This window comes from Dasypus novemcinctus, chromosome 9, assembly GCF_030445035.2.
Source record: "Dasypus novemcinctus isolate mDasNov1 chromosome 9, mDasNov1.1.hap2, whole genome shotgun sequence".
Classification (NCBI taxonomy): Eukaryota; Metazoa; Chordata; class Mammalia; order Cingulata; family Dasypodidae; genus Dasypus; species Dasypus novemcinctus.
The window spans coordinates 130,600,636-130,624,923 of record NC_080681.1 but is presented as its reverse complement, the minus strand read 5'-3'; the positions used below and the strand labels follow the sequence as shown (position 1 = coordinate 130,624,923).

At 71.1% G+C, this 24,288-nt stretch overlaps 3 protein-coding genes across 3 annotated transcripts in view; 1 reads left to right on the top strand and 2 right to left on the bottom strand.

The window, feature by feature from the left end:
* Positions 1–5,917, top strand: part of PLCH2 (phospholipase C eta 2) — a 30,696-nt gene extending 24,779 nt beyond the window's left edge. Inside the window, 1 exon segment of the mRNA XM_058304610.1 lies at positions 1,188–5,917. Within this exon segment, the coding sequence (XP_058160593.1) occupies positions 1,188–2,317 (1,130 nt within the window). The 3' untranslated portion in view covers positions 2,318–5,917.
* Positions 3,447–18,327, bottom strand: PANK4 (pantothenate kinase 4 (inactive)). The gene is made up of 19 exons (XM_058304609.1): positions 18,184–18,327; positions 14,985–15,067; positions 14,371–14,585; positions 13,734–13,917; positions 13,324–13,416; positions 12,799–12,952; positions 11,791–11,972; positions 11,152–11,233; positions 10,414–10,514; positions 8,707–8,862; positions 7,650–7,762; positions 7,164–7,251; positions 6,201–6,352; positions 5,253–5,308; positions 5,042–5,091; positions 4,722–4,826; positions 4,209–4,309; positions 4,052–4,120; positions 3,447–3,962 (listed from the first exon to the last, which is right to left on the bottom strand). The coding sequence occupies exons 1-19, from the start codon at positions 18,305–18,307 to the stop codon at positions 3,749–3,751; spliced, it is 2,322 nt and encodes a 773-aa protein (XP_058160592.1). The 5' UTR covers positions 18,308–18,327; the 3' UTR covers positions 3,447–3,748.
* Positions 18,328–20,056: 1,729 nt separating this feature from the next.
* On the bottom strand, positions 20,057–21,431 carry HES5 (hes family bHLH transcription factor 5). Its single transcript, XM_004485199.2, has 3 exons — positions 21,340–21,431; positions 21,095–21,260; positions 20,057–20,823 (listed from the first exon to the last, which is right to left on the bottom strand). The coding sequence occupies exons 1-3, from the start codon at positions 21,391–21,393 to the stop codon at positions 20,573–20,575; spliced, it is 471 nt and encodes a 156-aa protein (XP_004485256.2). The 5' UTR covers positions 21,394–21,431; the 3' UTR covers positions 20,057–20,572.
* Between the last annotated feature and the right edge of the window lie 2,857 nt (positions 21,432–24,288).

The following is a 24,288-nucleotide window of genomic DNA, read 5'->3' as shown; positions in this document are numbered from 1 at the left end:
AGCAGCCCCGATGGCCGGGGCAGCCCCGAGGCCGCCCCCCGCAGGCCCCCAGGGGTCCTGCAGAGGGAGATGGACGCCTCGCTCGTTCACAAGCTGGAGGACACGAGGAGTGAAGCCCCCGGGCTCTCCTCCGGTAAGGCCCGCCCCCGCCCACCGGCGTCGCCGGCCCGTCTGCCCCTGGCATGGCCTGAGCTTGGCGCTGCCCGCTGCCGCTGCCTTGTGGAGCCGTCGCCATCGTGCGCTTCGTCACGTCTGTGTTTGATTTGGCTCTGCCAGCTTGTCCTGTCTGGCCCTGACAGTCCCCCCAGCAGCCCCCCGTCGGCCCCCGTAACTTAGCTGTGAGGGCTGGGGTCCTTTTGTGGGGCTGGGACCTGGCACCCGGCCTCTGAGACCCCCGTGTCCTCTGAAGGGCCAGGCGCTGTGCTCACGAAGGGACAGCCCATCTTGCCTGGAGCCGCCGCTGGCCATCAGTCTGGGCCTCGGGGTGGCCGCCGAGTGCGTCCGGCTCGGTCGGTGACACTGGGGGACACTCGGGCTAGCAGGGCCCTCCTGGGCGGGGTCTGCAGGGTGCTCTGCCCCTCTGCCACCCCTGACCCCTTTCCCAGGCCTGCAGACAGCTCCCAGCACCCACCCTGCCCTGGCCTTCTTGTCCCCCAACCCTGCTCCCCTGGCCGCTGGGGCCCCTGGCTCTCAGGCACCAGCCACAGTCCCTCCCGGGGAGGCCGATGTGTCCAGGAGCCCCGCACCGAGCGCAGCCAAAGCCCACTCCTGGGCGCAGCCCGAGCGCCCCCCCAGCCGAGGCCGCGCCTGCTCCCCCTGCCCCCCTGCCCCTGCAGTCCGCCTGTCTCAGCCCGACGTGCTGCCCGCCCCCCCCCCCCCCCGCACTGACCCTTTTCTCCTTTCTGTCCCATGCACCCTCCGCTGCCTCCGTAGTTAGGAACTGACGGCAGCTGAGCGCCAGGTACGGGGCTGGCCCTGCTGTGCGCCCTGAGCTCGCCCCAGCCCCGGGGTCCCCGCCTGGACGGTGGCTCGAGGCACCGGCCATCTGCTCCCGGACAGCAAGCAGAGGGCAGGCCCCGGCGAGCAGGCGGCAGGGGCGTGCACGAGCCCGAGCCGTGGGGGTCGGCGGGGCCTGGCCCAGGGTCCTGAGGCCAGGGCCGCCCTGACATGCTCCCTCTCCCACCCAGACGCCCGCCCCTTCTCCACCCGCAGCCTGGAGACCATTGCCGAGGAGCCGGCCCCGGGACCCCCACTGCCGGCCGTCCCCAGCGCCTGCCGGGCGAGCCCCCCAGGGACCACCCTGGAAGTCCCCACGCCCCCTCAGCACAGGACCGGTGTATGCGGGGACCGCGGGGCGCCCCCTGCCAGCAGGCAGCAGGCGCGCAGCGGGCAGACCCCTGGGGAGGCGTGCGCAGGGATGGCCGACAGCCCGCCGGGCGGCGAGGGAGCCTCGGCTCCAGTCCGCGAGGTCCGGCGCGAGGGCAGGGGAACCCCGGAGCCCCGGGGTGGGCGGCTGCCTCCAGCCGCCCCCGCCCCAGCCCCCGCCGTGCGCTCGGATGCCACAGGCAGCGACCGGCTGTGGCAGCAGCTCAAGCCAAGCAGCCACAACAGCGTGTCCTCGTCCTCCAGCGTGTCGTCCAGTGACACTGTCATCGACCTCTCCCTGCCCGGCCTGGGCCTGGGCCGCAGCCGCGACAGCCTTGCAGGGGCCCCGGCCGGACACCCAGCCCCTCGGCCTTGCTCGGCCGCCCACCTGGACCTGCGCCCTGTGCCCAAGAGCAAGTCCAACCCCAACCTGCGGGCCGCGGGCCGGCTGCCCTCGATGCCTGACCAGCCCTGGCTCCGGGCCCCGCGGCCGTCCTGGGGCCGCCTCTCCCTGGGGGGCCTCCCCGACTGCCCCGTGGCCGCCAAATCCAAGAGCCTGGGGGACCTGACCGCCGCCAACTTCGGCCCCGGCCTGGAGAGCCGCGCGCCCGGCCTTGGCCCGGGCGCGCCACGGTGGGACGCACTGACGGAGCAGCTGCGCCGGCTCACGGGCTTCCAGAGGGCGGGGGACATCACGTCGCCCACCTGCCTGGGCCCGGCGGGGGCGGCACCTGGCGCCCTGCGGCGCTCCTCCTCCCGCAGCCAGAGCCGCGTGCGCGCCATCGCCAGCCGCGCCCGCCAGGCCCAGGAGCGGCAGCGGCCGTGGCAGGCCCTGGGCATGCGGGGGCCCCCCGAGGAGGAGCGGGGCACCCCCGAGGGCGCCTGCTCTGTGGGCTGCGAGGGAGGCGCAGAAGCGGCCGGTGCCGACAGGCTCCTCCTGCTGCGGCTCTGACAGTGGCCCTGGGAGCACGGCGTGGTCCTCCCTCCAGGGGTGCTGGCCCTGGACCGGGCCCCCGGTGTGCGGGCCGGGCGTTCGCCGCGTCTTAGACGGCCTCGCGTGGGCCGGGCATCCCTCTGCCGTTCCCCGGGTCTCAAGCTGTGGCCCAGCGCGTGCGCGCACCCCACCGCGTCCTGGGATGCGGCCCTGTGCCCCAACCCCGTGTACCCTGGACACCCGAGCCCCGCTCCAATAAGCGCTGCCGCTCCTCCTCCACCTGGGAACGGAGTCCATGCGAACCCTGCCCCGCCCCAGCCATGGCGGATCTGTGAGGACCGGCCACAGCTGGCACCCAGGGGCCCAGTGCTCGGGAGGCGGGGGTGGGGGTCCCACAGCCTGGGCTCTCGGTGCTCAGGCCCTGCCCCTGCTGCATCGGGACCACTGCAGAGAGGCCTAGACCCCTGCGCAAAGCCATCGGGAGACTGAGGCCCCCGCCTTGGCCCCCGCAGGAGGGAGGGCAGTGCCTGGGAGTCTCCCGGCAGCAACGGCGGGCAGAGCAGTCCCGCTGCTGGAGAGGCGGGTGCCAGTTCCCGGGCTCCTGCCCCGGGGGAGACGAGGAGCCTCCTAACACCGCACCCAGTGGCCTTCCCACCTGAGACCACAGCCAGGGACGCCGCCCCGGCCACTACCCGCCAACGTGTTTGCGGAGTCTGGCCTCTGCAGCTGGGGGATGCTGGCACCCCGAGCCGGGGGCTGGGGCGCTCCCCGCTGCCCACTTCAGGGTGGCTTGGAGGCGACAGTGACAAACACTGGCGGGCCGGGGCATGGGGCCCACAATGCGCCCTCGATGGCGCTCCAGCCAGGAGCCGCCGCTGCCGCCAGAGGACGAGGCGGGGTCAGGGCCGGGTGAGCACCCGCAGCCGAGCCGCGGAGCGGAGCCGGCACTGCACCCCGAGACCCCGGGGCCACCGCCACCCCAGGGGAGGAGCCGCAGCGCAGCCCCGCACGGTCCCGGGTCCAGGGGGCCCGCGTGCTCAGCGGTGGAGACCTCTGTGAGAAAGACCTTCCACAGAGAAGGGTCAGCAGAGCCCCGGGCACGCTACAGCCCTGTCCACCCAACAGCGAACGTGAGGCTGCACCAGCATGGCTTTAAAAAACTCTATTTGCTGTGAGCCCCAAGCCCGCCGGCATTCGTCCGGGCCCGTGTGTGCGTGCTCACGTATACACACGTATACACATGTATGTACAGGCCAGTTAACAGTCAGACGCGCGCCAACGCAGGCGTCCCGCGGTGGAAGCACACGCACTCAAGCAGGGCCTTGCTGAGCAGGACCTCTGACCAGGCAGCACGTGGGGCCCGTGGCTGGGGGGCCTGGGGTCGCGGCGGCCGAGGTGCGGGGGGCGCAGTGGGTGCCCAGACGGGGCTGCGCAGGGCCAGTGGTGCCGTCACTCGGCCGGGACCTCGTACTTGAAGATGACGCTGAAGAGCTGGCCGCCGAGCCGGTCGGCCAGCCAGGGGTTCTTGATGACGGCGAGCTTGAGGCTCTCGCAGCGCAGCGCGGCGTGGTAGTTGGTGTGGACGGCGCGGCCCATGCCCTCGATGACCACCAGGTCCACCCCGCGCTCCCGCACCAGCACGGCCAGCCCCCGGTCCAGGCGGCTGTGGGAGGGAGGGGGCCGTGAGGCGGGGCGGCGAGGGGCCGGAGGGAAGCAGCGGGGGCGCCCCTGCCCGCGTCACCCCACGGTCACCTGAGGTCCAGGCACGGGGAGCTGGAGCCCGTCGGCACCAGCAGCAGCCGCCCTTCGCGCAGTGCGGAGCTGGGGGCAAAGGAGGGCAGAGCTCACGGGGCGGGGCCGCAGCCCAGCTCGGAGCCGCCCCCCACCCACCCCCCCTCCCCACGCTCACTGGATCAGGGGGTCCATGCCCGCGATCCGCTCGGCCACGAGGAGGGACTCGCTGTGGGTCACGTCGTTGAGGGCGGGCCCCGAATTGCAGGCCAGGATCACCTGCGCGGGAAGGCCGGGCTCGTCAGGCGCCGGGGGACGCCCGCGCCCACCCAGAGAGACCGCGGCGGCTCCGCGGGGGGCCAGCACTGGCCCTGCCAGCCTGTCGGGAGCCCAGACCCCGCCTGGCGGACCCTGCCCCGGGGGATCCCTGCCACGCCAGGAGGGAGTGCCCCCGAGGGCCTCGCCCTGACTGCAGACACTTGTCCTGACACGGGGGCTCAACTCCGCCTGCAGCCCTGATGGGCGCGGGGGTGCTGGGGTGCTGGGGCGAGGCTGGGGCTGCCGACTCCGGGGCCCGGAGGGCCAGGCCACCCCCTCGGCTGCCGGCCGCCCCCTCGCTCCTCCCCTCACCTACCTGCGCCGACCCCGCGAGCCCCGGGGGCTCCCACCGCACACGCCCCTGGCCACTCACCTCGGTCCCTCTAAAGAGTAGCTCCCTGACAAAGGGGAAGACTCCCAAAATGAGGTCTATTCCACTGTTATCTGCGAAAATTAAGGCACATTTATGAGGGGGCCCCTGAAAGACAAAACCAGGATGCTCAGTTGGGGACGGGCGAGTCCAAGCGTCTCGGCCCCACGCGCCTGCCAGCCCGCCCCGGGGACCGCCAGCCCGACGGCGTCCGCCTGGGCCCGGGGACCCAGCGCCTGACCTCTATGGGGCCGGGGCCTGCCCGCCGCTCGGGGAGGGGCTGCCTCCCGCTGCCCCCGCGGCCCGTTTGGGCTCCCACGTACCTTCAGCCGCTGCAGCCACTCGCCGTAGGAGTCGACGAGCCAGGGGCGCGCTGTGAGGGGTGGAGGGCACCAGTGAGCAGAGCAGTGGGTGGGGGCACGTGGCCGTGCTTCTTGTCTCACCGCCCCGCGCTCAGAGCACAGGCCCGCAGGCCCCTGCGCCCTGGCTGCGCGGCGCCTGCACCCGCCCCGCAGATGCCCGCCGCGGGCCTACCTTGCAGTTTCCTCTTAGCTTCCTCGAAGCCGAACTGGGGATCCGATTCCAGCACGCTGTGCGGAGGAGGGAGGAGTCAAAGGAACGAGCAGAGGCTCCTGCCGCCACCGCCGCCTCTCGCAGGAGCCCCCGACAAGGCGCCCGGCAAGGCTGGCGGACATGCCCGCGACGCGCTCCGCAGGAAGCTCGGGGGGCGCAGCCTGGGCTCTGAGGGACCCTCCGCTGGGCTGCGGCGCCCACTCGAGGCGGCTTGGGGGCCTTCCAAAGGCGGGGTGGTGACCCTGGACACACAGCGCGACCTCCACGGGGCAGCGCACCCATGAGAGCTGGACACCACCGACCACGGGACAGACGGACGGATGTGTGGACGGCGCGGCCTGACGCGGCAGGGAGGGCGCGAGCGACGCGAACCTGCGGCAGCGCACCGCCCGGTGGGCCCGCTTGCGGGAGGCCCGGCCCGCTGCTTCTGGGACAGGGCAGCCCGTGTGGCCTCAGACCTCACCAGGGGGCCAGCTCTGTGCCCAGCCCCCAAGATTCACCTCGAGACACCCCCAGGCCTGGCCCCCAAAACAAGGGACCCCTTCCCTGGGCAACTCGGGGGCACTGTGGGTAAAGGCCTGTGCTCCGCCAGAGAACATTAAAGAGCCTTTGGTTTCTACCGGGTACGGCAAGCGTGATCTTGGGTTTTTGCTGCCAAAAACCTCGGGCCTCAGGTTCAAACCTGCCCCCACGGGCCGCCGCACGCCCGCTCGGGGACCCGAGGGGTGGGCGCAGGTGGCTGGCTGCCCTGCCCCTCCTGCCCTGCTCACAGCTAAGTGGCCCACGGGGCGGGGCTGGCCACGCGGCAGCCACCTGGACACTCCACGCCAGGGCCCGCAACGGGCCGAGAACCCTGCGACACGCAAACGGCTACAAGGACACAGGGAAGGCCGGGCCCTGGACACCCACTCGGACACGGCTCTCGCGCCCCAGTCGAAGACGTTGCCCGCCAGGAGCCCCTGCACCAGGGCCAGCTGCCGGTCCTCCCAGCACAGCGCGTCCAGGCCGCGCAGCACGCTTGGGAAGCACTTGAGCGCCACGCCGTTCTCCTTCTGCTTGACCTGCGGGGAGAGGCGGGCGCTGGGCGACGCGACGACGCCCTCACCGCCCCCGCCCGGCCAGGCCCCCAGACCCCTTTCCCCCGGCCCCAGCCCACCCCTGCCCGCCGTCTCCCCACCCCGCCCGCAGGAGGCTCGGGCAGCTTCCGGAAGGAGCCGCGGAGGGCCTGAGGGCCCCGCGCATGCGGCCCCCTCCCCTCTGCCTGCTCCACAGACACTCGGAGATGCCAGGGGCTCCTCGTGCAAACTGCCCTGCTCCCCTGGCTCCGCGCAGGCCCTGCCTCTTGCCGGGCCCCTCCTGCACCCCCCACCCTAACTGGCCCCCGCGCAGCACCCCGTGGGGCCTGGGGCAGGCGCTGCCGACTGAGGTGGCCTGCTCCATGGCTGCGGGCAGCAGAGCTGAGCTTGGCCGCTAGCCGCCCGCACCTCGCGCTGCCCTTGCCAGCGCACCACTCGTGCACGCAAGCCCACCTGGCAGAGCAGACTTGTTTATATATTTTTCATTTTTTTTAGTATCGGAGACCAAAGATGGAACCGAGGACCTCGTATGTGGGAAGCCGGCACTCAACCACTGAGCCACATCGGCTTCCCTGAGTTGGTTTTTTCGTTTGTTCTGCTTCTCTTTGTTTTTTCAAGCAGCACTGGGATCCAAACCCAGGACCTCCCGTGTGGGAGGCAGGAGCTCAACTGACCCACACCCGCTCTGCCTGTTTTTTTTTCCCTCTCAAGGAGGTACTAAGGATTGAACCTGGACCCTCGCACGTGGGAAGCAGGTGCTCAGACCGCCGTGCTCCACCTGCTCCCCTGGGCTTACCTTAGAGTAGGGGTCTGGGAAGCTGAACTCGTTCAGACAGTGCTCCCTGGTGTCCAGCAGGCTGCGCACCGTCAGGGTCCCGTAGGCGCTGAGGGCGGAAGGCGCGGTCAGGGGCGGAGGGCCGCCCGCAGGGAGCGCAGCAGGGCCGGGGCACGGCCTGGGGCCCACACACCCCGCGTGGCGAACATGCTCCTCCTCCGTGCCGGCCTGGGTTCCGGTGACGCGGGGGCGCCGTGGGGAGGGGGTGCCGTGGGGAGGGGGTGCCGTGGGGAGGGGGCGCCGTGGGGAGGGGCGCCGTGGGGAGGGGGCGCCGTGGGGAGGGGCGCCGTGGGGAGGGGGCGCCGTGGGGAGGGGGCGCCGTGGGGAGGGGCGCCGTGGGGAGGGGCGCCGGGAGGGGGCGCCGTGGGGAGGGGGCGCCGTGGGGAGGGGGCGCCGTGGGGAGGGGGCGCCGTGGGGAGGGCCGCCGGGAGGGGGCGCGGCACTCACAAGGGCTGCTGCCGCAGCGTCTGCAGCTTGCTCCAGTACTTCTGGCGGAACTTCTCGGCCCGCTCGGCTGCGTCGACAGCCTCCGGCTGGCTCGCCACGGCGCGCTTCACAACCTGCGAGGGCAGGAAGTCAGAGCAGGCGCGCGCTGCGTCAGGGTGGGTGTCAGCTGACGGCCCCGCGCTGCCTCTACAGGGTCTCCGGTGGGGCCAGGCCAGCCCCGGCACGGGCAGCTTCTCCGGAACGGGAGGCAGTGGCCCTCGGCCTGCCTCGACCCTGGGGCGCTCTGGCCTCGGCACGGTTCTCCCGGGCAGCCTGCAGCTAGGGATGGGCGGTGACCGCTGGCCCTAACTCACACACTGCGCAGCCCAAGGCACAGACCCTTGTTTGCCTCTCGCCACCAGCCTCCTGCGTTCCTGGGCGAGGACGGGTGGTCCCGGGCCGTCCCGGACTCCTCCGAGCAGGCAAGGCTGGCACCTGCCACCCCGAGGACACAGCCGGGAGGAGCCGCTGCGGCCTCCGACCCCCGCACTTGTCACTGCAGCTACTGCGAGGGACCCGGCCCTCGCGCTTTCATGAGGTGCAGTCCCAGTCCACAGCACGGGCCGTGCACCCTTGGGACACCGAGGAGCTGCCTCCGGGGCCTCTCCGGGGGCTGCGGGGGGCCCTTCACGGCCACGCCCCGTCCCAGAGCCCAGGCCCCGAGCGCCCCCGCCCTCCGCTGCCCTCCGCCGAGCTCATGGAGGCGTCCACCACGCCTCTTGCTCTGGAGACAGGGCACGAGCTGGTTATTTGGGGAACTTGTAGATGACGCGCCGTACTCACACCCCGTCCTCAGCCACGGGCCCGACAACCCCTCAGGGTCCTACTCTCCCCCAAGAAACAGGAGTGGCCGCTCTCACGGGCACGCTCGTCCCCTCTGCCCTCCCCGCGGGGACCCGAAGCAATGCCTGGCGCCTGGCAACACTGCCGAGAAGGTGACTCACAGAACAGTGAGCAGAGGGCGGGCTCCCGGGTACCTGACGTGCCCCGTCCCCAGCAGCCGCCCCTCGAGCCTCACCCCGTCCAGCGCCTCCTCAAAGCAGGTCAGCCAGTACTTGCGGGCCATGGCGTCGTCCGTCAGGTCCACGGTGTCGGGGACGTAGGAGGCCGGGTCCAGCAGGAGGGGCAGGTTCACCAGCGGCCGCTCCAGCCGGTCCATCTCCAGCAGGTCAAACTGGGCACGCGGAGAGAGGCAGCTGCAGGGGCCAGTGCACTGCACTGGAGAGCCCAGAACCTTCCGCAAGTTCCCAAGTCAGCTCTTCTCCACGAGGGCGGCAGCGCTTGGAGCCGCGGCCGTCAACAGGCCGCCACCCCCTTCCCGAGCCTGCTCTTCCTCCTACCTGCCCAGGCGCCACAGCCAAAAGCCTGGGCCCCGTGGCCTGGCCTGGCGAGCTGGTCTGCCCACAGGCCCCACTTCCTCTGCCACCGCCCTGGCCAAACCGCTGCGACCTGCCGCCCAGCCCCAGGACTGCCCCCAGGCTGCAAGGCCAGAGCACTTCCTGGACTCGCTCGTCCTGCCTCTGCCCCAACACTGCCCAGCGCAGGGCCCTGCCTGTGGCTCCACTAACTGCCCCGACTCTCAGCCCTCGGTTCTGCCACGTCCACACGCCGGCAGAGCCCATGCCCCCGGCAGGCAGGCACCCGCCCTGCCACACGCGCCCTTCATGCTCTCTTCCTCTCTCTAAAGCACAGCAGTTGTCTGCTGCCCCAGACTGAGCTTCTAAAACCCACATCCTGCTTGACGCTCACTCGAGACAGTTCCACCTTATGCACCATGTGGCCGATGGTGGCAGTGCCGCACGGGCACTTCCCTCAGCACGATGGCAGCTCGTCCTGCTGGCTTAGCTTTTATTCCCACCCAGGGCACCGAGCAGAGCCCGAAGAGGGAACCCCTTCCTGGGCCCCTGACCCTGTAAGGAGCCACCCAGACACACCTGTGGGAGTGGGGCCCACTGGGAGGGGCGTGGCCTGTCCCAAGGGGCGTGGCCTACCCTGCCCTTGGCTATTCTCTCTGGAGTGTCCCCGACCCACGCTCCCCAGCCAGCCTCCTTAACTGTCCAATTTCCTAAACACCTGTGCATAATTTCTAAGACTCTCTTACAGAGATGCAAAGGTTACGTGCCATGTGTGACAGGTCACTGGTCACTCTGTGATAAGCCATGGAAGGGACACTTTCTGCCACAGGGGGACCAGGGTGGTCCAGGGTCCGTGGCCCCAGTTGGGAGGCCGCTCTGCGCAGGCACGGGCCACCCACAGCACCTGGCCGGGCAGATGTGCGCACGTGGGGCCGTCCCTCGCCATCCGCGCCCACAGGCCAGGGCCCCTAGCTCGAGGTGGCCCCGCCTCGGGGGCCGGTCTGAGGAACGTGCTTTACGGCCGCCAGGACACCCCGGGCAGTGGCGGGAGCAGCCGGGTCGGGGCCTGCGGCTCCAGGCTCTACCCCGCCGCAGCTGTGGCCTCGCCCACGGCCTCCTCCCCTTCTCCAGGGTCCTCCCTGGGGGGGTGGGCGGCAGGTCTCCACGGTTTGAAAACGTCGGGAAGTTCTCAACAAGGGGTGCAGGAAAGCAGGCCTCGAGCCTGCGGTCAGCTTGCGACAGCCGCGCGTGGGAAAGCGCCTGTGGACCCGGCCACAGCGACGCGGGGCTTTTCTCAGGAGCACACGGAGAGGCCCAACGAAGTTCTGTGCTGCCCCACGGGACCCCGAGAGCCCAAGCCCGCTACTCACGGTACCGCTCCTCGCCCTCTGCGCCGGGCTGAGCTCGGGGGCTGGGCTCATCAGGCCAGAGCTGCCCGCGTAGTTCTCGCCCCAGCTGTACTGGTCGGGGTCTGCAGGGCGAGAGGCCAGGGGCCCAGGTTGACCTGGGGACAGCACAGTGCACCTGGGGAACCCCGGAGGCCCCTGCTCAGCCCGGGGACAGCCTGGCCACACTGGGCCAGGGAAGAAGCCGCCTGCGGGCCTGCCGCACCACGCGAGCTGGGGCTCGGGTGCGTCTCGGCTCTTTTGCTTTGTCCTGTCCTCTCAGTGCTCGTCTGTTTCGCCCTGTTGACGCAGACCCCCTATGGGTGCCCTTGCCCTGAGCTTTGGGGGCGGTGATAAGGCCGCCAGGCCTTCAGAAAGGCTTGAAAGACAAGCGGGCGCATGCGCTCTAGGGACGGCTGGCGGCGGCAGGAGCCTGGGCGCGGGGAGGTCCCCGCCCTCGCCATGACGACAGCCTGGCACGACGCCACAGGCCAGCAAGGAGCCGCTCCAACAAGGGCTGGCACGTCCCCTCCAAGGCCAGGAGGGGCCTGCGCGCTGCCAAAGCCAGCAAGTCTGCTGCGCGGCGCAAGGCTCGGGGCCGGGGGTGGAGGCCCAGGGCCCACCCGGACGGCTTCCTGAGGCCTCGCTCTCCCCACCCGCCTCGCCTGACGTGCAGGATGGCGTTTCCGCAGGGCGCAGGCGCCCCGGCACTGCTCCACTCACTGTCTTGCTCGGCTCCTCTCAGGAACGCTCCGATGGCCCCCAGGTAGCCCTCGTGCCTCAGGAACAGCGCCTGGACTTCTCCCTGCCACGGCCAAATGCCACATGGAGCTGCCTCGGGGACATGGCTCCAAGGGGGTCTGGTCAAATCGGGGAGCATGGGTGGACCCCATGCTCCAGGGTGGCCTTGGCAATGGGCCCGTGTCTAAGTTCAGAAGGGAAGCTGCGGTAAGAAACCCAAGCACGACGTTTCCATCGGGAAACCGCCTCTGGGAGGTGAAGGGCCGCCCAGTTCATCCGCCTGCGGTTCTGGGCTTCCTGGCATGCAGGTGGCGGCAGTGGGGTCTGCCTGCACGGGTGCCACTCTGGCGTGCTGCACGCTCGTCTGTAGCACGCTGTCGGCGCTGATGCTGCAAGCCCGGGCCCGTCTGAGGCGTGTGGACGGCGTCGCTGGTCACAGGCACAAACGCAGAGGAGGACGGGGCCCCAGGCACAGGGTGCCGGAACCAGCCAGAAGGACGGGCAGGGGACAGGCGGGGCCGGCCGGGGCGCCCCTCGCGATGGCCCCGTGGGCACGAGCCCCGTGCTCGGCCCCGGCTGCCGGGGGGCGCGCGAGCGGCCGGGGAGGAGCTGCGGCGGTACCTTGGAGAAGAAGTTGATGCTGTAGGTGATGGTGCGCATGGTGGCGGGGTGGCCCCGGATGAAGAAGCCCCCAAAGTAGACGCGGTCGAGGCGGTGCAGCCGGGCGTGCAGGCAGGCGAGCTGCCCGACGTCGTTGCTGATCATGTGCAGCAGGCTCTTGGCCACGTCCTCCCTGGAGAACTCTGGGGGGCACGGGGCGCGTCAGCGGGGCCGCCGGGCCAGGTGTGGGCCGGGGGGGGGGGTGAGAGGACACGTGCACAGGAGGCTGGGCTGGAGAGCAGCTGTGCGTGTGCGCGAGGACGTGTGAGCGCGAGGACGTGTGAGCGCAAGGACGTGTGAGCGCGTGAGGACGTGTGAGCGCAAGGACGTGTGAGCGCGTGAGGACGTGTGAGCGCAAGGACGTGTGAGCGCGTGAGGACGTGTGAGCGCAAGGACGTGTGAGCGCAAGGACGTGTGAGCGCGTGCACACATGAAGACGTGTGTGAGCGTGAGGACGTGTTCACGCATATGCACGAGGGCGTGAGGATGCTAGCACGTGTGTGCGTGAGGACGTGTGCATGTGAGGACACGAGTGTGAGAGGACCTGAGTGTGTGAAGACCTGTGAGCACGTGTGCGCACGTGAGGACGTGAGCGTGAGGACATGTGAGCACGTGACCTGGGCTGTGCCCGCATGGAAAAAGCTTTGTTGTCAAGCAAAAAAGAACTTTCCTAAAAACGCCCTTTCCTAACTCTGCCACCCCCCCCCCCCCCGGGTAAGCCAGCAGGGCCGCACGGCCGAGCCCTGACCTCAAGGTACCGGCTGCACAAGGCGGGGCCATGAGCACTTGGGGGCGGGAGGGGCGACGAGGGTCCACGCGGCGAGTCGGCCTCCTCCGAGAAAGCAGCGTGGCAAGAGCCGGGAGGCTCGTGGGGAAGGGTGCCCGCGAGGCACAGCACCGCCCCTCCGTGCCCGTCGAGCCGCGGCCCAGGGCTGGGGCAGGCGGGGGCGGGCCGGTGCTGGGCAGTACCTTTGTCAGCCGTGGCTGACTTCCCGAAGCTGCTGGCAATGAGGTTGCCGCCCAGGCCGAGGGTGCAGTGGGCGCCCCCGTAGATGTCCTGCACCAGCATGTCCACGTTGGCGTGCTGGCCCCTGGAGGCCAGCTGCAGTAACTCATCAAACTTCTGTGGACGAGCAGACGGCAGTAGGTGAGGCTCCAGGAGCTGGGCTGCCCAGAGCCCCGGGCCCACGTGCACCCGCTGAGTGGACACTCGGGGCCTCTCAGCACATGGGATCCAAGGCGGGGAGAGGCAGGCGGACGCAGCGCCCAGCAGGGGACGCACCGGGCTGCTCACGACCCCGTCCTCACACCCCCGCCGGGGCCAGAGCCCAGGCAAGAGGCAGAAGAAAGGCCTGGAAATGAGCCGCCTTCCTGCCAGCCCGGGCCGGTGGCGAGCCACGCAGTGGAGCACCCCGGGCCGCAGGGGCCCTCGCCTCTGCTCGGCAGAGCCTGCAGCCCCGGCGGGGGGCTGCCACACCCCCCAGGCAGAGGTACCTTGGTTTTGGTCAGCAGGGCCCCGAGCCCCCAGAAGGTGCCGCCCCCAATGGAGCTGCCGCCGAGCCACTCGAATGTGTCCTCGTTCTCCACCTGGGAAGCGGCAGGGGTGGGCGCCTCAGCCAGCGGGTCCTCACCAGCACCCGGCAGGTCCCCGAGGACGGCAGTGGCGCAGTGGCCCCATGAGCAGGCCTCCACGTGGCACCCCGGGAAGGGCAGGCTTGGAGGGTGCTGGGGTGGCCGCAGGAGCCTGACCCCAGGGTCAGCGAGCGTGGGTGCTGGGCCGCAGCTCTGCGGGCATGGCGCTCATCTCCACGGGTGCCCCTGGGGTTCCGGGGCCCTCGTGCCCACCGTGGCTCCGGCACGCGGCGCGCTCCCCAGGGGGTCGCTAGTCCGAGGCCTGGCCTCACCTTCACCATGGAGACGCCAGAGCCGATGTTGACCAGGAGGTACGGGAAGATGTCGGGGTGGTTGGTCTGGAAGCGGAACTCGGGGTCGGCGTCCTTCTGGTAGACGAACGCTTCCTGCGGGATGTTCTTCAGCACGAAGTTGCAGCCCTTTATGAGGCAGGTTATCACGTCCTCCCTGCCGACCCTGCCGAGGAGCGGCCTGCCTCTCAGCACGCGGCGGCTGCAGCGGCGCCCGGGGGACGCTGCCTGGGCACAGCCGCCCGCGGCTTCTCAGCCCCCGTGCAGCAGACCCCGGCTCTCGGCTGTGGCCCTCCACCCCGGCACCAGTCGTTGGCACCTCCTCCCGGCCTCGGTGCCCACGGCGGGGCGACGCCAGGCGTCCTGGTGAGCCCGAGGCGGCCCCCGCCCAGGCGTCTGGACCCCTTTGAGCTTGGTCTGTAGTCCTGGCCCCGGCCCAACCGCCCCCACCCCACTGCCACCCAAAGCCATGCCGGGGTCTTGGGGCCTTTCCCAGTCACAGGGCCAAAAGAGGTGGACCCAAGAACTGCCCAACTTCAGAGGCCCCCAGCCCCCTCAGCCTCCAGAGCCCCCAAGGTCCCCGACCCCTGGCTGGGGGCGCTGCTCCGGGCACACCCACTTGAGCCGCAGCTTCTCCTCGATGAGGTCCTTGAACTTGTAGGCGCCGCCACCCGTGGCCGGGATGACTGTGGTCTCTGTGCTGACCAGGTGGTCCTTGATGAAGTCCAGGCAGGCCTCGATGTAGCTGTTCTCAAACTTGACGAAGTGCAGCCGCGCCGTGACCTGCTCCTGCACCGAGACCTCGTAGGGGGGCTCGTGGTCCCGCTCGGCGTCCTGGGAAAGGAAACCGGGGACCCCGTGGGGGAAGGCGCAGGCCACGGGCCAATCGTCCTGGGCGGGCCCCGCGAACCCGGCCACACCCCCGCGGTGCTGACTCCCAGATGAACCCCGAGGCAAGCCGACGCGGAGCGAGGAGCCAGGTGGGGGCAGGGGGGGCTGGACGCTGCGGCCCTCGGGGGGTCCCCGCGGGGAGGGAACCTTCCCGAGGCGCAGAGCCAGGCGCGGGCGCCTGGGAGGGACGAGACCGAGCCGGGAGGCAGGGAGGGACAGGTGCCAGCAACTCCCAGGCCCGCCAGGGGCCGACAAGGCCGAGAGCCGAGAAACGGGGCGCCGCTGCTCTCGCGCCCCTGGCCAGCCCCCTCCTCCTGCCAGGCGGGCGCGCCGGACGCTCACCTCTCCCGAGTGGTCGAAGGACCGCACGCGGGCGACCTTGTGCTGCACCGTGGAGTAGTAGGCCAGCTTGGTCAGGGAGCCACCTGCGGGGAGAGGCCACCGGGGAGTCCCAACGGGGACTGAGGGGCCTGGCTGGCCCCCCCGGGACACTTCAGGGGAAACAGCGGCGACAGAAGGCCGCCTGTGCGCGCCGCGACCCCGCGGCCAGCGCTTTCTCCTTCACCACCTCAGGCCCTCCTCGTGCCCTGCCTAGCAGAGCCCAGTGGCGTGAGCGTCCCCTGCAGGCGCGCGTCCCAGAGGAGAGAGACAGCCCTGCTTCCGGCAAACCCGCTGTCGTCAGGTTGCTGAGCTCCAGTATGATGACGACCCCAAGGCAGAAGGGCGGGGAGGTCCCTGCCCTCCCTAACAGCCACCGCGCGGCCCTCTGTCCTAGCCCAGGCGCCCCAGAGCGGGGCTGCGCCGAGGACAGCACCCCTGCCCCTGGGCCCCGGGGGCCCGCGCTCAGGGCGGCAACACAGGCCCCACGAGGAGCCGCAGGAAATTGGACAGGGGACCCCCAGGCTCTCTGCCCCAACGGCCAATTTTCTAAAAACCGTCCCGGAGAAGTCCTGCTGCCCCTAAAACGTGGCCAGCCACTCAACAGACTTCCAAAGGCCACAGCACCCACAAAACTGGAGCGGCCTTTCCCCGCGGCAGGCCACCGCCCCACGGCCACTGTCCAGGAGGGCCAGGGCGGGCGCCTCGGCGGGGCCGTGCAGGAGGCGTGCTCCTGGGCAAGGCCCCAAGTGACACATGAGGAGCCACCAAACGCTCAGCTCGGCGACAGCCTGCAGAAAGTCGCCCTTCCCCGGGGCCAGACCCGGGCGAGGCAGGCCCCCTGTACGGGAAGGAAGGGCCAGCGCTGCTTCCAGAGGGCTTCGTGCCGAGCACGCCAGGTGGGGCGGGGGCGGCCGTGGGAGGACCCCCGGGCCCGAGGGCCAGGGCCACCCGAGCGCCCTGCCTGGGACCAAGCGCAGCCTCCTCTCCGAGCGCCACGCCACAGGCGTCAGGCCGTGAGCTCAGGGCGCAGCTCGGTCCCTTCGCCCTCCTCCCTGCCCGCCCCGGCCGGGCCCAGAGTCTTCCAGGGAATTGCTTGTGACCTGATCCACCTCCGTGCAAATAAAGTGCTTTCTCAAAGGACAGGTAACGCAAAGATGGACAGCTGTGCTTTAAGGGATGTGTCAGAAACTACTAGAACCCCAGGCCACGGAAAGTCCGCCTCAGAACGAGCGTTCGTTTAGCCTACGTCACCGCGTGGCGCGGGGTTTGCGGGGCAGACTCCATCGCCCAGCAGGCAGCAGCTCTGCCACCGAATCCCCGAGTCTCCTCACTCCCCGGCCTGGAGGGGACGAGGGGAACCTGGGGGCAGGAACGGGGGTGAATGGAGCCAGGTCAGTCTGCAGCAGAACTGGCCCAAAGAACAGAAGAGTGGGTCCCTGTAGGACCCAGAAGCAGGCTGGCTTCTTCCGGGGGGTCCCTGGAAACGGGACTGTGCCATGCAGGCGTCTCAGTTCCTTTCTCCCCGTGGCGGGCACTGCCACCAGGCCCTCCGGCCCTCACGCCCGCCCTGAGGCCAGCTACACCCCCAGCCTGCCTCGCCTGCCTCCGGGCCAGCACACCAAGACATCACATGGGTGTCCTCCCAGCGCGCCAGGGACCGCCACCTGCTCCAGCCCCATCTTTTCTCTTTGGGCTCCAATGTAAGGAGGGCCAGGAGCCTGGCACCCCCCGGTGCCCGGCCCCTGCCCTGCCCACCGGCAGAGCCTCCCGCTGCCGGCTGGGACGCAGCCTTCCTGCCTCACCCTGCGAGCACGGCAAAGCCAAGAGTTTGTTTCGCGACCCACACCCGGCCATACTTTTAAAGCAGTCAGTCAACCAGCTGGCGTGGTGTCCCCACCTGAAAGGGGAAGAGGCTCCCCAAGGACACTGAGCCGCTCCCGTGGGCTGTCAGGGACAGCAACCAGCAGCATGAACAAACGGCGGCTGCAGCCAAGATCCCTGCCCAGGGAGAGGTCAGCAAAGCCAAAGGGCCTATTGGACGGGGCCTCCCCAGCTGGAGGCGCCCCCGGAAACTTCTGTACTTACTCGCCAGTCACCTCCCGACCTGCACCGTAAGTCTCCTCGCCTGTGATTCGGGTGCTGCAAACGCCTCCAAGGCTGCTGTGAGGGTCAGCCAGCCGTCCAGAGGGCCCAGGAGGGGCCTGGGGCCCACTCGGTACTCAAAGCACATAAGCCAGCGTGGGGAGCGGTGGGGTGACTGAGCACAAGCAGTGGAGGACATGCCCAAAGGCTGGGGTGGGGAGAGGGGAGGGCACAGGGGCTCTCGGCCTGGGGCAGAGCCTGGCAGCGGCCCGGAGAAGCGCAGGGCCTTCTGGGCCGCTCGCGGAAGGAGCTGCTGCTGGAGGAGGCCACCAAATCCCGAAGTCCCGCGTCCACGGCCGTTGCAACTCGCGCCGCCAGGCGACGCCCCCAAAGCAGAACCCGCTGGTCCCGCCCGGGCTTCCGGCTCGGCCCCGGCCCCTGGCCCTGCCCGAGGCCGCCCTCCCGTGCTGACCGGCTCGAGCCGGGGCCGCCGGTTTCGGCTCGGGCTCCGTCACAAATCTGACGCCGGCCTCCGAGAGGCGGGGGCATCACCCCCAGCGACGCAAGACAGACTGGAACCGACCGCCCGGGCCTGCGCCCCGGCCGGATGCCGGCCCCTCTTTCGCGGCGCGCCCAGGCGCGATAACGGGAGGCACCAGGGGCTCGGCGGCCCAGACTCGGGCGGCCGAAGGGGTCTGGGCCGAGGACTGATCACTCGCGCGCGGCCGGATACCCGCGGCGTCCGGGGGCGTGCAGGCTGGCGAAGCCCACGGCGGCGGGGTGGGGGTGGGGGGCCGGGACTACGAGACCCGGCATGCCCCGCGCCGGCCCCGCGCAGCGCCTGTCGGGCGTTGTAGTCCGGCCGCCGCATCGAGACCGTGCGCCGGCGCCCCACGTACTACAAGGCCCGTCAGGCCCCGCGCGGGAGCCCGCGAACTACAAGGCCCGTCAGGCCCCGCGCCGGCACGCCCCGCCCCCGCCCTTCGTCCTTCCCGCCGCCCCCGGCTCGCCGGTCCGGCAGGCGGGCGCCCTGGGCCGCTCGGAGCCGCCCCGCGCCCGGGGTCCGGCCCGCGACTACCTATGTCTATGGCGAAGCGCTTGGCGTTCTCCAGGTTGCGGAAGATCTCGTCGGGGGGGAGCGTGATGCTCTTGTCCAGGCTGTCCCCGCTGCTGCCGCCGCCGCTCGCTCCTCGCTCCGCCATTTTGAATGTGCCTGGCCAACCTCATCAGCCATGGAGATATATGCGCATATATTTGCCTGTTAAACGCCCCGCGCATATATTATGCTAATGTGGCCCCGCCCCACCCGCCGTCTCCTGCTCAGCCCCCGGGGGACGAGCTCGGGCCGGGCCGGGCCGGGCGGGGGCGGCCGAGGGGCCCGCGATTGTTCTCCCGAGACCCCGTCAGCATTAAACATCTGGCACGGGCCGGGGGCGGCTTTCTGTGTTTTGCTTTCCCACCGAGCCGGCCAGATGCTCGGCTCGAGCCTGCGCCCGCGCTCAGCTGGACGGCCGGGGGTGGGGGCCCGCCCCTCCGCCCCCCGCCCCCCCCGCCGGGGTAAAACCCACGCCGGGAGGGGCTTTCAGTGCCCAGAGGCCCACGCAAACCCCGCGCAGGGGACCCTGTCCTCCAGGAGCCCCGAGTCGGGGGAGGCGGCCGCCGGGGCCATACCCCGCAGTGGCCAGACCCCGCAGGTCCGAGTGGCGGAAAGTGCGGTCGGGAAGCAGGGCCCTGTCGCCCCGGGAGCCAGCCTGGAGGAGGCGCCTTTTAACAAGGCAGGGAATTGGGGGGAGTTGGCAGGAACAAGCTGAGAACCAGCCCCCCGCTAAGCCGGCGCTAAGCCGGCGCAGGGCTGCGGGGGGAGCAGGCCGGGAAGCCGCCGCCCCTCCCTCGCTGGCCGGGCTGGCCGGGCGTGGAGTCGGTAGCCTGAGGCTGCCACTGGCCGCCGGCAGGGAAGGAGCCAAAACAGGAGGCACTCAGGGCCGCGGGGTGGGCGTCCAGGGAAGCCCTGGGTGGAACAGCACCGCCAGCGGCTCAGAGGCTGAGACCCCAGGCAGGGCGGTTGCAGCAGGCCTGGGGACAGGAGCCCTGCCCGGATCGTGGTGCGCCAATGGGGCCAGCCGCACCTCAGTGTCCCACTCACCACACGGGGCGTGGGGGGGGGCTCCCTGGAGGAGGTGCCCTAAGACCTGCCCTATAGGATGCATAAAAGGACTGAAGGCGGGGGTGGGGGAAGAATGGGAGGTGCTGGGAGTGACGGCCCTGTGTCCCTGCCCCCAGCCAGCTCCTTCCTCCGGGGTCCTTTGCCCCCTGGGTGACCTGGAGCTCAGGTTCTGGACTTAGCAACCCCTCCCCCGCCTCCCGGGCCTACCTAAAAATAAATGCCCTTTGCCGGCCAAGGGATCAGTCCCGGCAGCCTCTTCCCAGGCTGTCCAGCGTGGGGGTGGGGGGAGGGGTGTGGGGGGAGGGGGATCTGTAGGTTTGCAGAACAGGGACCTGGGCAGTCGGTGGCTGCAGGCCCGGGGGAGGGAGGGGGGGCAGGGGTTGCCTCCTGTGGGGTGGGCCCTGCCCAGCCCCCTTGGGCTGGCTCAGCTGGACTGAGCTGGGAGCCCCTTGCCTCGCAGCCCCCCCCCCCCAGGAGAAAGTGACAGGTCTGGGGCCTGTACCTGCAGCCCCTCCCACCAGAACCCCAGCTCCTTCCCACCGCCTCCACCCCGCCCCTTCTCATCTCTCCCTTTTCTCCCTCTCTTTTCTCCCCTCCCTGCTTCTCCCCTTTCCTCTCCACCTCCTTCCTTCCCTCAGCCAGAACCAGACAGTCCGGCAGCCGAAAGGTGGTGACCGAGGACGCCGAGTCCCGGCCCACCCGGCCTGGCTGCACACCAGGGAACGCCCCCCGCCCGTGGCTGGCCAAGAACCGAAGCGGAGGACGCGGAAGACTGGACAGTCAGTTTATTGGAAGCCTGCGGAGCAGTCCGTGCGCTCCCACGGGACAGAGTTCAAATACTGAGTACACACGTCGTGCCCACAGGACCCACACCCCGGAATCCTGTAAGGATCATAGCGGAGCCCCCCCTGCCCCACAGCCCACCGTCAGCCCGGCCAGGCCGCCGTGCGCCCGGGCGCGGCTCCCGCTCCTGTGAGGAAGCACCGAGTTCGGCCTTCACAAAAGGCAAATGTGCCCGCGGCGCGCGCGCCCCCCGGGGGCGCTCCCCCGCCGCGGCGGCCCTGAGGCCAGTCCTCTCCCGCCGCCGAGCAGCCTGGCAGCCAGGGCGGCCCCGCGCTTCGCGGAAGGCCCCCCGCCGCGGGGCGGGCGCAGAACGCCGCGCTCCGGGCAGGAGAGGGGCCCTGATTGTCCGACGGCGACGAGGCGCGCTCCGGGGACGCCCTCCTGCTGGCCCGCCAGCCCCGGGAGGGCGCCTCCCGGACAAGGGCGCGGGGTCGCGGGAGCGGCGCGGCCGGCCGCGGGGTCACCAGGGCCGCCAGAGGCCGCAGGGGGGCTGGCGCGCGGCGGCCGCCTTGGCGGCGGCGAGCGCGAGCGGGGGCGCGGGCGGCTCCTTGGGCGCGGCGGGCGCGGCGCTGGGCCGCTGGAAGTGGCACAGCAGCTTGGTTTGCGTGTCGCTGGCGGCGTGCAGCGTCAGGAACTGCACGGCCTCCTGCAGGCACCAGGAGTAGCCCTCGCTGTAGTCCCGGTGCAGGCTCTTGGGGGCGGCGGCGAAGGCTGCGGGAGACGGGGCGGTGAGCGCGGGCGGCTGGGCGCGGGGCGGCGGGGAGCCGGGGCGGCGCGCGGGGGCGCGGGCTGGCGCGCGGGGAGACGAGCGCGGGCGGTGGGCGCGGGGGAGCGCGGGGCGGCGGGGAGACGAGCGCGGGCGGTGGGCGCGGGGGAGCGCGGGGCGGCGGGGAGACGAGCGCGGGCGGTGGGCGCGGGGCGGCGCGGCGGGGGCGCGGGGAGCGCGGGGCGGCGGGGAGCGCGGGGCGCGGCGCGGGCCCACCTTTGCTGTGCTTCAGGTAGCTGACCGCCATCTCCAGGATGTCCGCCTTCTCCAGCTTGGAGTTGGGCTGGTGCCGCGCGAACTCCTGCTCCAGCAGCAGCTTGAGCTGCTCGATGCTGCTGTTGATGCGGTCGCGGCGCATCTTCTCCACCACCGGCTTGCGCAGCTGCGGGGAGGCGGGGGCGTCAGGGGGGCCGCGGGCCGCGGGGAGCCGCCGGGCGGCGCGGGGGCGGCTGCGCACTTACTCGGTTTTTCTCTTTGGGGCTGAGCAGCTCCACGGCCACGGTGCTGGGCGCCATGCGGGCGACGGCGCGGGGCGAGCGCGGAGGCCGAGCTTCCCGGCGGGCGGACGGCGCGGCGGCGCGGGCGCCCTAGATATAGGCGCGGCGGCGGCCCGGCGCCTGGGGCCCGGGCGCCGCGGCCGTTCCCACACTCGGCGGCCAATGGCGGCGCGGGCCGCACAAAGGCGCCGGCCCATTAGCGCACGCTAAATTGCCTGTGAATTGGCGCGGGCACAATGGGCGCCCCCCGAGGGGCAGGTGGGCCGCGCGGCACAATGTCCGGGCTGTGGGAACGCGCTCGCCCCCATTAGCATCCCGGGCCCGAGGCCGGGAGCCCCCGCCTCAAGATGCTGTCTTTTCCCAGGCCGCGCGGCCGCGGGGGCGGGGAGGAAGGAGCGGCCCCGCGCCCTGCTTCCCCCGCGCACCCCCCCCCCACCCCCGTGCCCGCCGCTGGCCGCCCGAGGCCACGGGCGCCGGCCACGGGAAAGCCGTCTGAACGCAGGCGGGCAGCGGCCTCCCGCGGCCGTGGACGCTCTCTGACCCAGAGACCGCACCCCACCCCCGTGGGAAAGGGGGGGGTGAGACCACGCTTCTCCTGGGTGGGCACCCCACTCGCCCTGTCCGCAGGTGGGGGTGAAGGAGGGGCCGGGGCCTAGGGTCTTCGGGAGTCCCCAGGCCGAATCACCTGGGCACATGGCCTCCCCCTGGCCTCGGTCTTTTGAGCTGGAAAATGGGGTCCACCTACCCCTCTGGGGTAGCCCACAGGAGCCCTGCACCCTGTCCTCCCCAGTTGTCTGCCAAGCAGTGGCATCTGGGAGGCTCTGGCCAGTGGCCACCGTGGCCACCCATGGATCGTGGAGGGCCACGGTTCCTGGCCCAGTTGGTCCCCACCAGCCAGTGCCCCTGGGGCTCTGGCCCCTCAGCCCACCCTGGGCACCCCAGCTGCCTCCCTGCTGGCCGCAGCTCTGGGGCCCTGGGGATGCTGATGACCTCCCAGGTAGCCTCCTGGGCACTCATGACTCACCTGGGAAGGCTTGGCCACCCGTGGCCCCTGCCAGCCCTGGGACACTGCCAGGGTTGGCTTTCCTCAGGTGTTTTGCCAGTGGGTGGGGAGGGGGCGCCAGGTGGCTAGGTGGCAGGCAGGGGTGGGAAGGGCAGGCCTGGAGCCCTGCAGATACCATACCCCCCCACACGCATGTGGATTTAGGTAACGCTGGTCAAGCTGAGGACCAGCAGCCCCGGCCCTAGGGGAGAGCCGGCTCCCCCGGCAGCTGGGAATTCCAGCTGCCCCCCAGGCAAGCAAGGGGCCCCAGGGGCTGGCCTCAGGACACTGCAGCCACCTCCAGATGTGGCTGGGAATTGCCAGACTGTGAGCAGGGATCTGGCCAGGACCGCTCCTGGCCTTGGTGGTGACCCACAGTTATGAGGACACCTGTTTGGGAGTCTGACTCAGAGGTCCGCCCGCACAGGGGGCCGTTGGTCACCGAGTGATGGACCTGTCGGGACAGAGACACCCTCCCCATCCCGGCCTGCTCAGCGGGGAGGTCAGGCTGGGTCTGGGGCTCTCTGGGGGTGGAAGCATCAGGTGACTTTGCGGCAGGAGGGGGGCAGCCCCTGCTCGGCCCTGGTACCTCCTCCCCCCACCCCACCCCACAGCCCCACCTTTGCAGGGGACACGGGCCCCCGCTGGGCTGTGGGGGGCTCACCCTGAGCTGGGGGCTCTCTCCAAGCAGGTGGGGCCCCACCAGGGTGCTGTGGCTCTTGTCTGATACAAACGGGTGAGGACCCCCAGGGTGGGTGGGGTGCGGGATGGCCCCGTCAGGATGGACCTGGAGGCCATCGCACCCCCAGCTGCTGGGGGTCAGTGGCACGGTTCCTGCCAGTGGCCTTCACCTTTGGTGTCCGTCCCCTGTCCGGTCACGGGTTCCTTAGGTGGGCTGAGAGTGGGGGGCCAGGGAAACTTAGTTGCCCGTGTCCACCTTGCCAAGTGGTGCTGGCCAAGGCGGGGAATCCAGAAAGACCGGGCGAGCCCCAGCCCAGGCCGGCCATGGCCGCCGCCTCCCCCGGTGGAAACGGGGCCTGAGCCCCCCTGTGCTGTGGCTGCCCGGGCTGCCGGCCGCGGGGCTCCGGACACGGAGGGAGGGCGGCCCGCGGGCAGGCGTCCTGCTCCCCCTCCAGGCTTCGGAAGGGGCAGTGGGCTGCGCCCAAAGTAGACACGTGCCTGGAGATGCGGCCCGCCCGCCCGCGGTGGCCGGGGCCGGCAGCCTGCCCGAGGTGCGGGTGGCGGGTGGGCCCGGGCGGGGTGGCCTCCCCCCTCCCTCCTCCCCCTGGGCCTGAGCCGCTTTGATCCGATTTTCAGTTGTGGGAAATATGAAATGAATGGAGCTCAATCCGGCCCGGCCGCGGCCAGGATGGGGCGGGTGAAAGGCTGTGCCCGCCCGGCGCAGGCCAGATGGCTGCCCCGCGCGGCCCGGCGGCCTCCGAGGCACACGCCTGGCCTTTGTGGCCGTTTAACACCGTGAATGGGCCCGAAGTGTGGGAAACTCGCTGGGCTCCCGGCTCACACCGTCGGGGTGAATAGCGGCCCGCGTGGCATGGGGAGGGGGCCGGGGGGAGGGGAGGGGGGCCGAGGCCCGCTCCAGGCTGGCGGGAAGCACAGTGTGCGGGTGGGGGAGGGGACGGCCGCGATCCGCCTTGGCTGTCCCCCAGCAGCTCTGGGGGGGGGCTGCTGCTCCCAGCCGGGACTTCGGGGAAGGAGGGAGAGCTTGTTCTTCCCGCGCTCGCCAGAGCCCCCCACCCTGGAGAGCTCAGTAAATCTGAGTGCACTCTGGAGGGGGAGAGGGTCTGGAGTTAATGGTATCTCGCCTCCCCCCGCCCCCCCAAAAATAACCCCTGAGGCTGGGAGTCTTGCTG

Excerpts from the sequence above, each read along its gene's own strand:
- PANK4 (XM_058304609.1), bottom strand. The coding sequence starts at position 18,307 with ATGGCGGAGCGAGGAGCGAGCGGCGGCGGCAGCAGCGGGGACAGCCTG. Across the intron at positions 13,918-14,370 it reads GAGGAGAAGCTGCGGCTCAA|GGTCGGCAGGGAGGACGTGA; the intron begins GTGGGTGTGCCC and ends GCTCCTCGGCAG. Across the intron at positions 7,252-7,649 it reads ACGCTGCGGCAGCAGCCCTT|CGCCTACGGGACCCTGACGG; the intron begins GTGAGTGCCGCG and ends TTCCGCCCTCAG.
- HES5 (XM_004485199.2), bottom strand. The coding sequence starts at position 21,393 with ATGGCGCCCAGCACCGTGGCCGTGGAGCTGCTCAGCCCCAAAGAGAAA. Across the intron at positions 21,261-21,339 it reads GCCCCAAAGAGAAAAACCGA|CTGCGCAAGCCGGTGGTGGA; the intron begins GTAAGTGCGCAG and ends GCCTCCCCGCAG. Across the intron at positions 20,824-21,094 it reads CTACCTGAAGCACAGCAAAG|CCTTCGCCGCCGCCCCCAAG; the intron begins GTGGGCCCGCGC and ends CGTCTCCCGCAG.